This window comes from Haemorhous mexicanus, chromosome 21 (assembly GCF_027477595.1).
Source record: "Haemorhous mexicanus isolate bHaeMex1 chromosome 21, bHaeMex1.pri, whole genome shotgun sequence".
NCBI classification, from domain to species: domain Eukaryota; kingdom Metazoa; phylum Chordata; class Aves; order Passeriformes; family Fringillidae; genus Haemorhous; species Haemorhous mexicanus.
Genome location: NC_082361.1, coordinates 8,498,111 through 8,515,626, shown reverse-complemented (window position 1 = coordinate 8,515,626; position 17,516 = coordinate 8,498,111). Strand labels below are relative to the sequence as shown.

At 46.3% G+C, this 17,516-nt stretch overlaps 1 protein-coding gene across 5 annotated transcripts in view; it reads right to left on the bottom strand.

The window, feature by feature from the left end:
* Window positions 1-812: 812 nt before the first annotated feature.
* TNC (tenascin C) overlaps window positions 813-17,516 on the bottom strand; it is a 75,885-nt gene continuing 59,181 nt past the window's right edge. For all 5 annotated transcript variants that reach the window (XM_059865112.1, XM_059865108.1, XM_059865109.1 and 2 more), the window contains 10 exons: window positions 16,351-16,494; window positions 15,054-15,173; window positions 13,957-14,100; window positions 12,223-12,353; window positions 11,162-11,294; window positions 9,035-9,186; window positions 7,433-7,529; window positions 5,947-6,108; window positions 3,326-3,489; window positions 813-2,122 (listed from right to left, as the gene is read on the bottom strand). In XM_059865112.1, the coding sequence (XP_059721095.1) occupies window positions 2,012-2,122; window positions 3,326-3,489; window positions 5,947-6,108; window positions 7,433-7,529; window positions 9,035-9,186; window positions 11,162-11,294; window positions 12,223-12,353; window positions 13,957-14,100; window positions 15,054-15,173; window positions 16,351-16,494 (1,358 nt within the window). In that variant the 3' untranslated portion in view covers window positions 813-2,011. The remainder of the gene's footprint in view (window positions 2,123-3,325; window positions 3,490-5,946; window positions 6,109-7,432; window positions 7,530-9,034; window positions 9,187-11,161; window positions 11,295-12,222; window positions 12,354-13,956; window positions 14,101-15,053; window positions 15,174-16,350; window positions 16,495-17,516) is intronic.

Genomic DNA, 17,516 nt, shown 5'->3' with positions numbered 1-17,516 from the left:
CCAGCACTGAGGCTTGGCAGGTTCATGAACAGATTTCCAATCTGAGTGTGTTTTTAAACTCTTCCCACGAGTTACAAACAGGAAAGGGGGAAAAGCCAGTGAATTTCCCTTCCAGGAGCCCGTGGTGGAGCTGCTGGTCCCAAATCAAGCTTGTGTCAGCTCTGAAGGGTGTTTTGGCAGGTCTGACTCCAAGGATTTGCCAGCTTCCCTCTCTCAGTGGGGATCACAGAGAATACCAAGCAGGGCATCTGTCAGTGAGTAATTACAGGAAATATCAGCTGCCTTTTGTGCAGCGTGTTTGAGTCTTGTCTGGGGTGAGGCACAAACCTGAGCCTGTCTCCAGGAGCTCTTTGGAGCTGCCAAGGTAAATGACACCAGAGGCCGAGCCAGGCAGCTCTGGGATGTTACCAGAAAAGAAGAAATCATTCCATAAATGTCACTTCTTCTCCTGACTGTCTGCAAACAGACTGTCAGAGCTTTCCAGCACCCAGAAACACAGATCCAGTGCCATTTCCTCATAGCTTGGAAAGCATCTGGAGAGCAGAGCATATTTCTTCATTACTGGATTTGTTCTCCTTTATGCTGCCTATCATTTACTGTGATAAAGACCTAAGAAGGGCGATTAATTACAGAGAATTAATTTAATGTAGTGCTGCCAGTGCCCCGGAGGGTCAAAGGAGATTTATGTTCCCCGTGCAACACAAACAATGCTCAGGAGTGTAACTTCAGCCAGGAGGGAGGCAAGAAACATTTACAAAATGCTTGCAAAACGTTTGCAAAGTACAACCTTGAAGTAGGGCAGAGAGACTGGATTAAAACAAGAGATCTTTTATTGTCTTGAACTGCAGGGGGTGATACAGAGGAACTACATGGATTTTCATTCATATTAAAAAAAAAAAAAAAGAGAGCCCTTTATTTACACAAGTGTTCAAACTGCCCATGGTACCTAACAACAACTCTGGGTTCTCTTTGATTTGCTTTGTTAGTTATTCCCACCTAGATGGAGCAAGCATTGGTCAGTAGCACTTAGAAAAACACAGAAGAAACTTCTGGGCAGGAAAAAAAAAATTCTGTTCTGAAAGAACCCAAATCTTCATGGGCATTTCACTGTAACTAACCCACCAGAATAATTACAACCAGTCACTGACAAAAGGAACATTCTTCAGTAGGGCTCAGCAGCCTAATTAATCTCAGTCTGTCTTTATTTCCCCATCTAAGTAAATGTATCCTGGACATGCACAAACTCCACATAGATGAACAAAAAAGGTAGAAATTTATTTAAAAGTCATTGTGCTTTTATTTATAAAAAAAAAATTTACAATCAGACACTGTCCTGCTGTGTTTCCAAAAGCATGGTTCTCTTAAAAAATGACAAAATGTAGCTTATTATTATTATCATTATTATTATTATTACTTTGTCTTTATATTAATAATATTAATCTTATGCTTAAGTTTAAAAACATAATGCTTTCCCTTCCCATTCCCTCTTTCTCTGTGGTACTTGATATATATAAAAAAAGCATTCAAACCACCAATTATTTTCACTTATAACTAATAATAATAATAATGATAATGATAATTAATCTTACACATTTCTGTGTGTAAAATATGGCTGGTTCTAAAACAAACTACCAATGTACAAAGCTGTTCTCCCTCCCCTGCCCTGGGCCACCCAAGAGATCGTCAGATGTCGGAAGAACTTTATCCCAGACACTTTCTGGCAAAAAATAAAAAATAAAAAAAATTAATAAAACAACACAGAACCCTTGAGATCGTTGTCTTTGGTGTGGAGGACGTTCCTGGTGGGCAGCTGGAGCTGCTCTGCTGGAAACTCTGGGATGCTTTAAGGCTTTTGTTTGTTTGGAATGCTGCAAAGCCTCTGCCGGGCCTGGGCTCACCGATGCTTTGGTGCCAGTCCCAGCCCCTCCCACCCCCAGGCCAGCGATGCCAGAGGGTCTCCCCACACCCCCTCTCCATCCCCTCCCCAGCCCCTCCCGCAGCCCCCCGGGCTCTACGCTCGCTTCCGCCGCCCCTCCAGGTTCCGGAAGCTGGAGGGCCTCAGCTTCATCTCTGCAAACTGGATGGAATACTCGTGGCCCTTCCAGTGGAACCAGTTGACGCCCTGTGAAGGCAAAGGGGACAGGTTGGGGGTCACACTTGCATTTGCTGCCCCTGGTTCAGACTGGGGATGTTTCTGCTTTGGGCACAGAGGCACCACAAAGAGGAGGAGCTTTGGAAAGCACAGGGGCTGTGGAACGTCCAACCTGTACAAACCCACCCACATGAGGTCACAGAATCATGGAAACACATGCTGGATTGGGCTGGAAGAGACCTTAAAGACCATCTTGTTCCATCCCTGCTGTGGGCAGAAACACCTTCCACAATCCCAGGCTGCTCCAGTGTGGCCTTGGACACTTCCAGGGATCCAGGAGCAGCCACAGCTGCTCTGGGCACCCTGTGCCAGGGCCTGCCCACCTCACAGGGAACAATTTCCTCCCAGTATCTAATCCAAACTTATTCTCTGTCAGCGTGAAGTCATTCCCCCTTGTCCTAGCACTCCAGGTGCCAGGTAAACCTTCTGTCTCCATCATTCCTGTCAGCCCCTCCAGGCCCTGCAAGGCCACACTGAGGTCCCCCCAAAGCTTCTCCTCTCCAGGTGAACAATCCCAGCTGTGCCAACCTCTCCTCCCAGCAGAGCTGCTCCATCCCTCTGATCCGCCTGGTGCCTCCTCTGGATCTCTGCAGCAGCTCCAGCTCCTCCCTGGGCTGGGCCAGGGCTGGGGCAGCTCTGCAGGTGGGCTCTCACCTGGCACAGGGGCACAGGGGCACAATCCCCCCTGCCCTGCTGCCCTCGCTGGGCTCAGCCCAGGGCAGGGGCTCAGGGCTGGCGCAGCTCCAGCTCTCACCCCCAGCATCCCCAGGTCCCTCTCCAGGGCTGCTCCAGCTGCTCATCCCAGCCTGGACTGGTCCCAGAAGTTGCCCCGACCCAGGTGCCGCACCTTGAGCTTGGTCTTGTCAAACCTCTGTCCCTCAGAGCTGTCCCTCCTTGCCTGGCTTTCATGGCAGGAGAAATATTTTTGTTTCACACCTTGAAAACTACAATTATTTCCTGCACACTTGGGATATTCCCTTGGAAAATCAGACAAAACCAACAAGATTTCACCAGCTGATGTTAAATTGTTGTTTTGTGACTGCCCTTACCTTTCCTATGTTCCTGGAGAGTGGGAGGAGGGGATGCTGTGATTTTTGGCTGGCTGAACCATCAGAAAAACCCATAATTGCAATTCCTCTTATGCATTAGAGAAGCCTTCATAGCCAAACTCACCTGACTGTGGCTGTTGTCACCATATCTGCCCATCAGGTTGACTCGGTGACAGTTCTTGTACCAGAAAGCTCCTTTGTATGACAGAGCACAGTTGGTGATGGCAGAGTCGTGGTCCTTGTCAAAGGTGGAGAAGGACCTGCCATTGTGGTAGGTCATGGAGTCACCTGGATGGGGGGGACAGAGGAAAGAGCAAGGTCAGTGGGTTGCCTGGTTTAGATTTCATGAAAATATTTGGACTGTGCCGTGCCCTGTCTGCATCTAAATTTTTAAAAATTGACTTTTTTAATACAGAAAAGAAATGCATAATTTTTGGTTTTGCAGGCAGGTCAAAATATTTTTTCAGGTGGTCTCTAATCCCTAGTATATGAAGTGTTTTTTTTCCATGCAACTCAATTTCTGCATTTCTTGCTAAAAGCTGGATTTTACAGTGTGGACAAGCCAAGAACAAAGAGGTGTTCACAAGGAAGGAATCAAGACCAAAGGAGTCTCCACACTGACTGAATCCTGCTCATGGTAGCACTTACTACTACTCTGCCCTAGACAATTTGCTTTAAATCACAGAATCATGGAATGGTTTGGGCTGGAAGGGACCTTAAAACTCATCTCATTCCACCCCTGCCATGGCAGGGACACCTTCCACTGTCCCAGGCTTCTCCTAGCCCTGTCCAACCTGGCCTTGGACACTTCCAGGGATCCAGGTGCAGCCACAGCTTCTCTGGAAAGCTGCGCCAGGGCCTGCCCACTCTCACAGGGAAGGATTTATTCCCAATATCCCATCTAAATTAAACAGACATTAATTCTGCTGCTGCATTTCCTTTGTATCTCTGTAATCTGTGTAAAAGCTTCTGTGCTGGTCACCGGGCAGAGCCCACACCCACACGTCTGCTCTGGTTTATGCACCCAGCAGTGTGAAATTATCTCCTTTTAAGACATATTGTTAAACTGGATTTATCTCTTAATCCTGTGAAGCCCTGAAGAGGACTCACCAAGGGCTGCAGGGTTTGCCCCAGTGTGATTACAAAAGGCAGATGATTTGTTCAGCAAAATCATAAATCACATTTCAACAGGGCTTTGCTGCAAATTTTAGTGACAAGAGAAGAAGCTGTGCCAGGCTATTACTGGCTGTATAAATGACAGCCAAGATTGGCCAAATGAGATATATTGTGGTTTAATACACTTGTTTCAATGCTGCCATAATCAGGCCATAAAATATGACACCAAAATGCCTGGAGGATATAAAACAGAAACATAAATATATTGATTTGTTTGATTTTTGAACACCTCACTGTCCTGGCCTGTAAGATATGGTTTGGGGGTGTGTATTTCCCATCTGTAAGAGGTGGAGCAGTTATATTCTGTTCATGGGGCAGTTTTCTTTATTTCATCCAATCCCCCCTCCAGGAGATCTCTTGTCCATGGCCAGGGAGTGTCCCTGCAGCTGATCAAATTCCATCATCCCATGGGGAGATGCTCCGCCCAGGGGAGGAGCCAAGCATTCCTACCTGGATCCAATCTGCCCTGGGCACAGCCCAGCAGCCTTTGCCCACTGCATTCCCAGAGGAGCAGCTTTCTGCTGCCCTGCATTCCCAGAGGGAGAGCAGGCCCATCTCCAGCAGCCCTGGAGCTGCAGAGGAAAACTCCCCCCTTGTGCAGGATCCCTGCTCCAGCAGAACCACAGCTGGCACTGCAGGAGGGCTGAGCCCCCCTGGGATGGGACTGTGCCACCACCCTGAGCCCCCCTGGGATGGGACTGTGCCACCACCCTGAGCCCCCCTGGGATGGGACTGTGCCACCACCCTGAGCCCCCCTGGGATGGGACTGTGCCACCACCCTGAGCCCCCCTGGGATGGGACTGTGCCACCACCCTGAGCCCCCTTGGGATGGGACTGTGCCACCACCCTGAGCCACCCTGGGATGGGACTGTGCCACCACCCTGAGCCCCCCTTGGGATGGGACTGTGCCACCACCCTGAGCCCCCCTGGGATGGGACTGTGCCACCAGCCTGAGCCACCCTGGGATGGGACTGTGCCACCACCCTGAGCCACCCTGGGATGGGACTGTGCCACCACCCTGAGCCCCCCTTGGGATGGGACTGTGCCACCACCCTGAGCCCCCCTGGGATGGGACTGTGCCACCAGCCTGAGCCACCCTGGGATGGGACTGTGCCACCACCCTGAGCCAGCCTGGGATGGGACTGTGCCACCACCCTGACCCACAGGGGGTCAGCTCCTGCTCTGACTCTGGCAGTGTTGTTTTGTACTATTACTGCATTGTTTTTTATTTTTAAATTTTTTTCCCTATTAAAGAACTGTTATTCCTATTCCCATATCTTTGCCTGAGGGCCCCTTAATTTCAAAATTATAATAATTAATAAAATTATAATTATTCATAGAGAGTGTGATCATCATCATCAATGTAGATATTATAATCATTCATAGAGAGGGTTTTACATTTTCCATTTCAGGGGTGGCTCATGCCTTCCTGAGCAGACACCTGGCTTTTCAAACCAAGACACTCACACAGGAGAGGCACCTGCTGATCTGCAATTCTTGCACAGTTTCCTTGAGTCTCTGGGAGGCAGTGTGTCCCTAGGGGGAGGGACAGCCAGGCAGTGCTCTCACCTGCAGTGCCGCTGTAGCCATCCACGCGCAGGCGGTAGCGGCTCTTGGCGTCGCCCACGCTGAAGCGCTCGTACACGGCGTAGGCCGTGTCCCCCTTGTCCCTCAGGTCCACCCGCAGCTCGTACTGGCCCTGAGAAGTGATTTTGTGCAGGTTCTCCAGACCTGTGGGCAGGAAGGAATGTTTGTCTTGATGCCGAATGTTTTTTTGCCTTTTTTCTTTTCTCTATTCTCTGTATTCTTTACACACATATTTGGAGCTCTGTAGCCTATTGCTGCGTTCCTACTTGGTTTTCCCAGTGCTTTTCCCTACCTCTTCCCTAGGCAGAAAGACAAAACACATTCCAGAGCCCCTATCCCATCTTGGTTCTCCCTGGGAACCAAGGCCAGAAAAAAGCTCTTTCAGACCCATTTTCATCAACAAAGTTCAGTTCCATCTGAAGGGGGAGAGATTTAGAAGGGGCTTGAACAGGGGGGAATTTCATCACCACTTGTGCTCCTAATTGGTGATTTTGTCAATTATGCTAATTTGTTAAACTTATAAAAACTGTGTTCACACCCTGAGGGAGGGGCTTTTGTGGACATTTTCCATATTCACCTCTAGAGTGATAAGACCAACCTTTACATTACTCCTATACTAATATTATCTCAAAAGCATGCTGTTTGATTTCCTTAAGGCATCAGTCTCTCCATGTTTTTTTCTTTGTTGTGGTGGATTCAGTGCTGGTCACTGAACCCAAAGCTGTTCAACCAGCCCTCTACATTGCTGAAAGAGAGAAGTGGCCAAAGCTCTCCCTTCCATGCAAAACCAGGACATTTGCCATGCTATTATTCCATAAATGGGGCCATACTGGACTGTACAAACAGAGCAGGACACCAGCACTGGTGAGCACCCTGAGCTGGATCAGCTCTAGGGTGATGTTGGCACAAAAGCAAATAAATAGTCCCAGGCTGTCTGGGAGAGATCTTCCCTTCAAATAATAGAAACAGGTTGGTCAAAACAACCAAAGCTGTGCTGTGTGATCATCATCATCATCATCATCGTCATCTTTCATTCACAGCCAGAAAAATGCAGTGGAACCTTTGAAAATGTGGAGGGTTTACTTTTATTTTACAAAAATGTGAGTTTATGACTTCTATTTGCCCTGCTTTTCCTCTCTGGATCGTAAACCTTTGCTGCTGGGGGTGTCCCAGGAGGACAGGAAGCAGAACCTCCTTCCCAGGTCACCTCTGACTGCTCCCAGAGCGCCAGTGAGCATTGGGTGGGTTCATTTGGTGACCCCAGCATGGCATGCTTGAACCGCAGCTGGACTGGCTGAGCCTGGCCCTTTCAGTCTCCCTCAGACAGGGTGTCCCTGGCTCCTTTTCTCCTGTTCCCCTTTACAAATACTCCTGCCAGCTAAATGGAGGCCTCTAAGTGGCTCCTGGACTTTTGGGCTGTGTTTCTGTCTTATTTGTTTTTATAAAAATACAAATTTTCAGCACTTACCTATCCAGAATTCATCCTTAGGATCTCCAAACCCTGCCACATAACTATTCCAGTTCTTGTAGAAATCCTGCTTTCCATTCTGACGCCTCAGGAACACCTAAAAGCAGGAAATGTTATGGACAGACTGCCTTGGCCAGAGGGGAAGAGCTTTTACAAACACAGAGCCCTGCCTTTACCCCTCCCAGCAGAGCCTCACTGCAAGGACTGAGTTGCACACAGGCTTTTGGATGCTCCATGTATTTTTTAAGTCTCCAATTTGTCTGCTGGGTTCCCAGGCTCCTCTGCATGACATGGCCTCCAGGTTCCTGCCCTCTGCCCTTTTAAACCCATCCTGCAGCTCTGGATTTCTCAGCCAAGGGTTTTTCCACCCCTCATCTCCTAGCCAAGCATTCCTCCAGCTCCTCCTGCCCTTCTGTGCCCTGGCATGTTCAAATTTGGGGGTGCCAGTGTGGAGAGGTGGCATTTACTGCCATTCCTTTGTTGGCTGGGTGGGACGTGTGGCTTTGGAAGCCACTGCACCCCATGGCTGCTGAACAAATGCTTCCCCTGGGCTGTGCTGTACTCACTCCCTCTCTTATTCAGAGTCAGTTCACCCTCCCCTCTCCTTGGTGATTATTTAGAAGATGTGTTATCCAATATGGCATTTCAGCAGCCCTTACACCAGTGGAGAGGGATCAGGGCTGAATCCAGGGGTGTGACCCATCCTTTGGAGACACCTCTCTCTCCTCCAGCTACAGAAAGAGATGGCAACCCTGTTCTGGGCACTGGAGTGTCCTACTGTCATAGTTTTTCAAGAGGGACTTCTTTCCCTAAGTGAACTGATGAAAGACTATTTTAGAGGCGGTGAACTGACTGTAAATTTTAAGTTTTGTTTCTTTACATTGTCAGTGGACAAGAAAAGGTTGTGGGGGGAGGAGAAGTGTTCTGAAGGATTTGTTTTAATTCTTTTTTTTTCTTTTATTGTTAATAAAATTTTATTTTTACCTTTTTAAGGTTTTGAGCCTTCTTTGCCTTTCTCCTAATCCTATCTCACAGCAGGAAGTGAGTGCACTGGTGATTGGCCAGCACTGAACCCATCATACTCATTGGTGCCTTGGCTGGGAAACCTCAAAATTGGTGGAAAAATTGGTAAACTAAAACCACTACACCTACCCAATATGAAACTCCCCAAATTTATAGACAGGACAGCCCTAGTGTGTAAATAACACTATTATCCTACTGTGATAATGATCCACCACACTCATTGGTGCAGTGGCCAGGAAACCTCAAAACTGGTGAAATCTCAAATTGGTGAACCAAAACCACAACATCTACCCAGGATAAAACTCCCCAAATTTATAGACAGGACAGCCCTACTGTGATAATAACACTATTATCCTACTGTGATAATAACACTATTATCCTACTGTGATAATAACCTGCCACACTCACTGGTGCGTTGGCCAGGAAACCTCAAAATTGGTGACAAATTGGCAAACCAAAACCACTACACCTACCCAGGCTAAAACTCCCTAAATTTATAGACAGGACAGCCCCAGTGTGATAGTAACACTCTGCCTGGGATGAGCAGGATGGGATGTGCTGCCCCTGCCCCCTACTCACGATCCAGCCGCCGCCGTCCTCGCCCATGTCACAGAACACTTGCAGAGGCTGAGCCTTGTCCCCGTTCAGGTAAATTGTGTAGAGCCCAGAGGTGGCTTCTCCATTCAGCAGGGCCTGGGAGCAGTCCTTGGGGTAGGGATAGAGGAGCCCAGCTGCACACACAGGGAAGGGAAAGCATTCCTTAGGAAATCAGCTGTTACAAGGAATGTGCCCAATGCAGAGGACTCAGGAAAATCCCTTGTGGGACAGCTACAGATCCCAGGAACAGGTTTGTTATTGCATCCTGCATACAGAACATCCACAGGATGCAGCTGGTGAGGTGAATTCTTCTTTTGAATGTGGTTTTTCACATCTGTCTACACTTCTGGAAGTGCTGGGAATGTGAGATAATTACTCCCTGCTAGGATGGGAGTGCATCCTCCAGCTAAAGACTGAAATTCAGGAGCTGTGTAACAGCAACTTTTGGGGAAAAACAAATCTACCAATATCTGCTCATGTGACAGAAGATGGAAGGAGGATACAAAGACAGGACTTCAATCAAAAATAAATTAATTTTGAGTGTTGTGCTAGCAAGGACAATATTAAATGTGTTATAAAGCTACACTCATAAGAAACAAAGCAAACAGCAACAGTTGAAACTGCAGGAAAATATTGTTAAGCTTTTCTTTCTGACAACAAGGCAATAAAATCATTGCAGTCAGAACAATTCCTAACCCTCCTAAAAAACTTTTCTTTTTTTTTATTCACCCAGGTCATTAACTTTTTCAGCCAATCAAGTGTTGTTCCAGGTATGTCCAAAGGAGAGTTTTTACCTGCAGCTTCTCACAGAGTGGCTGCTGGTCCTTGCCAGTCTTACAGCTCCAGAGAATTTCACAGAATCATGGCATTGTTAAGGTTAGAAAAGACCTTTAAGATCAAGTCCAACCATTAACACAGTCCCACCATCATGTTCACCATCATGTCCCCAAGTGCCAGCTCCACAGGTATTTTGAATACTTCCAGGGATGGGGACTCCAACATTGCTTATTCCAATTCTTTAAAATTCTTTCCATGGAGAAATTTTTCCTGATATTGAATCTAAACCTCCCCTGGTGAGATTTAAGGCCATGCAAGTTCCCATCAGCTTTGGGATTTGGAGAAAAGTGACTCTACAGGGGGCTCCTTCAGTCACTAAGAGTGACTGTCACTAAATAGTCGCTAAATAGTCCCTGTCAAAAAATACACACAAATGTATTTTTAGAGTTAAAGCCAGGCTTAAGCCTCTGCCTGAATGAGTCTGGCAGTGTTCACACGGCTGAAGGCACCTGGTCAGTCCCTGCTCATTGCCAATTTAACAAACATCACCTAAACACATCCAGATTTAATTCCTCTCCTGTTTCTGGGTGTGTTGGAGAGTTCATCCTGCTCTGCACAAGCAGTGACAGGGCAGACTTGGGGCTGGGTGACTTCTGGCAGTCCTTGGGCTGGAGTTGGTGCCAGCAGCAGGAGGGGGAATGGGGATGACTGAAGGTCCTGCTGGGCCTGAAAGGCTGAAAACTGGGAAAAGTGAGACAAATGACAGGCAAAGTGGCACAGCTCATATAAAACAACTCCTTTTTTTGATGTCAGCTGTGAAGTGACCTTCAGAGAAGCCAATTTATCCTTGCAGAGCTGTCCTGTTGGGCTGGAGCTGATGTGCAGAGGGGCTTTGAGACAGCCCATCTCAGAGAGAGGAGAAAAACCTGCCCAGAAATCCATCTGCTCAGCCCCCAGCACTGATTTGTGTGTGCCTTTGTGGTTTGCTTCATTTCAGCTCCAAACTCTGATTTGTTTCCCCTGCTCGCTGGGATCAATACAAGGAGAAATCAAGGTGTCAGCTGGATTTTAAAGAATTCCTGCTGATATTTCACGTGGGCAAGGCAGGATGTTTCACCAGACTGTGAGGGTGATGTGGATGGACATTGGAATTTCATCTTGCCAAGGGAAAACAGGTCTGGGGGAACAGGGACTCTGCACCAACACTACAAACGGATTAAAATCTAGTGTGGGGTCTGTGTGTCCTCACAGAAGAGCTCAGCAGTATTTAGATTATTTTAGATTAGTATTCAGTATTATTTTAGATAATTCAGATTATTCTAATGTCCTTACTGGTGGTGAGTATGGTCTGGATGGTTTTGCTCCTCAGGGCCCCACTCAGGGCCTGCAGTTTCACTGTGTACTGCGTGGAGGGGCTCAGCTCTGTCAGGCTGTAGGAAGTTGTCTCAGGGTTTAGGATGACTTCCTGTGAAGAAAAGAAATAATACAGGGAAATCTCAGAGAAATAAATTATAATGACCAGAATGGTTACACATTTTAGTCTGTCACATTGGTTTTTTGTTGATGATATCTTTAACCATCAAGATTAATTCATATAAAGGTACTCCTCTAAGATTTTTACCAAGCTAATCTTTAAAAGTTCAATAAAGCCTGCCTGGAAATTAGTGTTTACCATCATAATGTACAAGCTGGGAGGTTTGAAAGCAAGGCAGCATAAATGTTTACATGTCCTGAATGCACAGATTGTGAAATTCATAAAAAACTGGGGAACTCATCCTTTAGGACAAGGAAATGTTGTACTCCAGGCTTTAAAAGGCTGGTTTGCTGTGACATTAAAAGACTGATTTTCAGTGTGCTTGGGGAATTTGCCTTCCTGAAAATTAGAATCCTCTCCAATGATCCAGGCTGGGCATCCAAAATTTTATTTTTTCTGGGATTAATATTTATATATTTTGTGTAATCTAATTATGTAGGAACAAAATAAAATGATAGGAGAATAAGAGGCACTTCCAGAGGCAGTTTATCCTTTCTCAGACACCCCTTTGCACAGGTGCTCCCCTGAGTTTAGAAAAGTGAATCACATCCTTTGGGGGTTTGAGTTTACTCCAAGATATCTGTTTGGAATGAAGGAAATTGTTTGTGATTTTTTCTGTATTGTGGAGGGATGAGAGGCAAAATTCAGGCTGCAATGGAGCTGCTGTTTCAGAGTATAATGTAAGAAAGTCCTTTAACAGGTTTTAAATGCATTTGTGTTCAGTCTAGCACTGAAAGAGGCAGTGAGTATTTTTTAATTTAGGTGTTTAAATTAAGGCACACAATTATGTTGCACTGCTGGACACTTCAGAGCATCTCCACTGCCCAGATGTGAGGCACAGCTGCTCAGGTTTATTTACCTTGACTGTGCCATCAATGGATTCATAGATCAGGAGATACCCAGTGACTGGAGCACGGGGAGGCCTCCAGCTCATCACAGCTGCTTCTGACTGCACCTCAGTGGCACTCAAATCCCTTGGAGCATCCAGCCCTGCAGGAGACACCACAGCAATTACAATCACATCCCTACAAAGTCAATTCCACAGGTTATCTTGTGGGCCATATATTAAAACAAGCCAGGAAAACAAACCTTCTCTCCAGAGAAATTTGAAATGAAAAAACATTTCAACCTTAACTTTTGTGGTTAAGAATTAATTTTCCCATTGGTAGTTTAAAATAAAGGTGTTAACTTTATCTAAGTTAAAATACTGGCTTGTTTCAGGCACCTTATTTTATGAACAATTGTACTGAAATGTCTTTTGAGACAAAATTGTGCATTTCCTTATTTCTCACAAGAAGACAAACTGGTATTTACATATTCCTGAGAAATAAAACTCAGGTTCCAATTATGTTTTTTTTAGAATAGGAAAACTTTTTAGACTAGGGAACCTTTATAGAATAGGAAAACTTTTCCAGCTTGTTCTGGCTCCAATCTCAAGCTTCCCTTTCCCTCTGTGATTACAGGACTGGGTTGGTGTGGCTCCCTAATTAATGCCCTGGGACAAACCAAGGCAGGAAAAGGAGAACCATCCCTGATCCCATTGGTGCTCATGGAAAGCCACGAGTGTGGAACCAGCTGGGCACCTTCAGAAGCCAAAGAGCTCCTGCTCCTGCTCTGAGACTCTGCAGAACTGGTGATCTCATATTTTTATAAGTTCTGCTCTATTTGCATATTGGAGTTAACTGTCCAATTCCAGCTTTGGCCCATGAAGTCCCATCCTGCTTGTTTTTCTCTCTTCATTCCACCACTGTTTATGCTCTTGGGCCTGAGATTTGGATCATTTGTCCTTGGTCCCTGACGCTGTTGAGTCAGGGACAGAAAGACTCCAGTCTTTATGTGGATCAGAAGGCAAAAGTGTTTAATAAAAGCAGTGTGTCTGTTTATGATGTGACTCACCAAGGTGAGACTTGATTGGTTTCAAAGTAGAAACATCTCACACTATTGGTGAACTACGACTAGCACACTCTGGAGAACTATATTTATAAACAATGGTTATAGAAAGAGAGATAATTGTTTTAATTCTTTCCTCTAAGATTCTCAGGCTCAGCCTGGGAGAAATTATCTCTGTTCTTTCTTCAACTGAACTGAGAATATCCACCTTGGGCAGCACCAGAGCCCAGCCAGGGCTGCACCCAAGATGACCCAAAATGGCCCCAAAATGCACAGCTGGGCACGGGGTCTCTCCCTGGGATCAGCTCTGCTCCATTTGCACCTTGCAGTTCATTGTCCCATCCCAGCTTTAGCCCAGGCAGTCCCACCCTGCTTGTTTTTCTCTCTCCAGCCCACGGGGTTTGTGCTCCTGGGCTGAGATTTGGCTCATTTGTCCTTGGTCCCAGCTGGAGCAGGAATTGTTTTGTCTCCCTGCTCTGTGCACAGAGCTCACCATCCCCTGATGTGAACCCAGACCCACACACCAAAGCAGCACAGAATGTGAAACACAGAAAAGCTAAACCTGAGGCATCAGTGACAGAAAACCACCCGTGGTCAGCCCCAGTGGAGAAAGGTTGATGCAAACACTATCAAAATTCAGGTTTCCAGAGGAACACAGAGCAGGTGGGATTGGAAGAGCTGGCAGCTGTGGGTGGGGTGGCACCTGTGGTGAAGTGTGTGGAGAGGCTCTCGCTCCTCTGCGCGTCCTTCTGCGCGTGGACGCTCAGCCTGTACTCGGTGGCAGGCTGCAGCCCCTGCAGGTCGTACTCCACCGTGTTCCCTGACACCAGCTGGGTCACTTCTGGCTCTGAGAACAGAACACAGCAGAAAAGAGACGTTGATTGCATCCAGACACATCAGGGTGTGAGGTATTTTTGGGGTTCCCCGTGGCAGGAAGAAAATGATGAATCTGACTACGTATTTCTAGAAGGCTAATTTATTATTTTATGTTCTATATTATATAAAAGAATGCTATACTAAACTATACTAAAGAATACAGAAATGGTACTTAGAGAAAACTTCACAAGATACCAATGAAAAACCCGTGACTCTCCAGAGTCCCAACACAGCCTGACCGTGATTGGTCATTAAGTAAAAACAATTCACATGTTGGACAATCTCCAACCACATTCCAAAGCAGCAAAACACAGGAGAAGCAAATGAGATAATATTTTTTCTTTTTTCTCTGAGGCTTCTCTGCTTCCCAGGAGAGAAATCCTGGCAAAAAGATTTTTCCAGAAAATATGATGGCAACAATGGTGTGCTCAACTCTGTGCTCCACTCACTGATTTCTTTTATTCGTAGTTGGTGCAAATGCAGAATGGTAGAAGCCCATGGCTGTGCTGGCACCTCTGCTGAGTCTGGGTTCCACCAGAGCCCTTTCTCTAAAAGTGTGAGCTCTCTCTAGTGTTCACAGGGATTATAACACCACCTCTGCTTCCCAGGAGTCTCCCCTGTGTCTGCTCACGGCTGAATCGAGAGTGCCGAATTAAAACGATCAATTTTAAAGTGCTTCCAGCAAAGCCCGTTCTCCAAATAACGGCCCCGAGGCTGCCAGAGCTCCAGGGGTGTTTGGACAGCGCTGCCCAGGATGCCCAGGGTGGCGTTCTTGGGGTGTCTGGGCAGGGACAGGGGCTGGGCTGGATGATCCTAATGGGTCCCTTCAGCTCTGGATATTCTGGGATTTTCCTGGAGTTACAATCAGCACCTCTTGAGAGCTTTAACCCTTCAGCTCCCCAGTCCATTCCCAGCCCCTCTCACCTTCCTCAGAAGAGTAGGACACCACGTAGTTATCCACAGCAGCAATTGCTGGCTGCCAGGTTGCCAGAGCCTCAGAGTCTGTGATGTTCACCACTACCAGGCCTGATGGGCTGTCCAGAGCTGGAAGAAAAACAGATTGAAGGAATTTGACAAACACTCTCAGCTCTGTGCAATGCTCTGCTGTAAATTCATGAGAGAAAATGCCCAAAACTCAGTGCAGCTTTTATGGCTCCCTTTGGAATAGTGGAGTTCTGCAGGAAAGACGTCAGCGCCTGTGAAGAGACACCAAAACCTTCCCTGGAAAGGGAGGTCAGTGCTGGAAGAGATGAAAGTCTGGGAACAAACAGAACTCACCACGTTCTCAGATCACTCTTGATACCATCAATCTCAACAGCTCTGTCAAAACTGACATATTTCTCTCAACACCCTTAAATCTGGGCTGTTTTTTACAACAAACTCAGGAGACAGAGCTGGGAAAAACAACCAAAGTGGCAGCAGCTGATGGCCACTGTGACCTTCCAGCAGCTTGTTTGGAACAAAGCCATCCCACAGCCAGCCAGGCATCCCAAATCCCCCCCACATCCTGCTTTGCCTCCTCACAGGATTTCACTTTTCACACAGGTTTGTGCTCTCCCTGAATTTAGATGGGATCTTTGCCTCCAGAACAGCTGGAATGGGTTATAAATCCCTGTCATTATCAGTACTCATCATCTTGCTCTTTGCCTCAGCTCTCTGAATGTTTGTTAGCCCCCAAAAAGAATTCAAGGAGGGGTCAGCATGAGCAGAGTGAGCCCTCATTTCCTGCAGGGATATTTAAAGAAAAAAATCAGGAGACAGAATACTGAGAAAAATACTGACAGAATATTGAAGGAAAAAATCAGGAGAGAGAATGTTTTTGTGCTCAGGTCAGTCTGGAACCTGGGACATGTGAAGTCCACAACAGAAACTGGTCTGAACTGCTCAGCTGAGCTGGCCCTTTGCTCCTTCATCTCAAAACCAGCGTTAATTTTAAAAAAGAACCCAACAAACTTCTGATTCTTTTCCTGGTGAATTAGAACTGTAAATACATGAATTGTCTCCATCTCACAGGTTTATTTAGCATTTAGCAAATGGGAGCCTGACCAAATTTACAAGTTCCATCTTCATGTAAAATGCAAAGACAAAGAAGGAGTGGGACAAAAAGCTTCCTACAGTTTGTGTGGGCAGCAAAAATGGGATCTAGGTGGGTCTGCAGCTCCAGTCCCTGAGTCAGATGAGCCATTTAAAGAGCTGCAGTTTCCTGCTTTTATATTATTACCTGTTTGCAGGATGCCAGAGACGGGCTCGCTTTCTTCAAAGCCTTTCACAGAGATGACGCTGACATTGTAGTCCACACCTGGGACCAGCTTCACCAGCTTGGTCCTTGTCTTGCTCCCCTCAACTGTGACAACATTTGGAGTACCTAGGATGAGGCCAAATGCCAAGGGATGAGTGACACAATGGGAAATGCTTGAAGGGTGTTTTTCAAGTTAAAGACATTATGGCCACCATGGATGGGCTTCTACAGCAGGAGAGGAATTTTCCCAGTTAGTTACATCCACTGGTGTCAAATATTGTTGCCATAACACCTAAATCTAAACCATTGGTTTGTATTCAGTAAGAAAAATTAACATTTTTAGTGAAAGGTGTCCCTGTCTGTGACAGGGAGTTGGAATGAGATCAGCTTTAAGGTGCAAACCATTCTGTGATTTCTGTTCTGAAAAATGCAATTTCCCAGACAAGGTGGAAGCAGAAACCCCAGCAGTCTCTACCTGGGAGTTCAAACACCTTGAGGACAGGACTTGCAGTTTAGATCTGCCTTGTCTGTGGTGAGGGCTGGAAGATTCTCCTTTATCCCCCTTATTTAGAAGGAAGATACATGTTCCTTTAAAAGATGCTCTGTGTGTGGCTGAGGACTTAGCACCCATATTTACTGCAAATTCTGGGTTGATTCCAGGAAAGCTCTTAGAGAAATGCCTAACTTTATGACTGGATTCCTGTTCTTCTGTGGGACCACTGTATTTAAAGCTGCACATGTGCTTTCAGGGTATATTGTCTAAAGACCTAAATATTGTCTAAAGACCTAAATCTTTCCTTGTCTCAGTCAACACTAGTTTTTTTGGTACTGGTGTCTTTAGTGTTTGTTCTCTAGCTTTTTCCCTTCAGAGATGTCCCTAAATTAGGTTAAAAATCTGTTGAAGTAGAGAAAGTTTTTGAAATTGGGCACTAAACCAGAATGACAACGCTGGGGAGCAATGAGTAAAACACTGCCTTGAAACTTTATTATAATCATGGATTCTGAATATTGTTTCCAAGGGCCATCTCTTCCAGTGTGCTCAGCTCATGAAGTGCCCACAAAATAATAACAATTTGGAAACTAATCCTTGCTGAGGAGGTTCACACAGAGACTTCTTAGGAGCAAACCACTCCAGCATCCACCTCTGA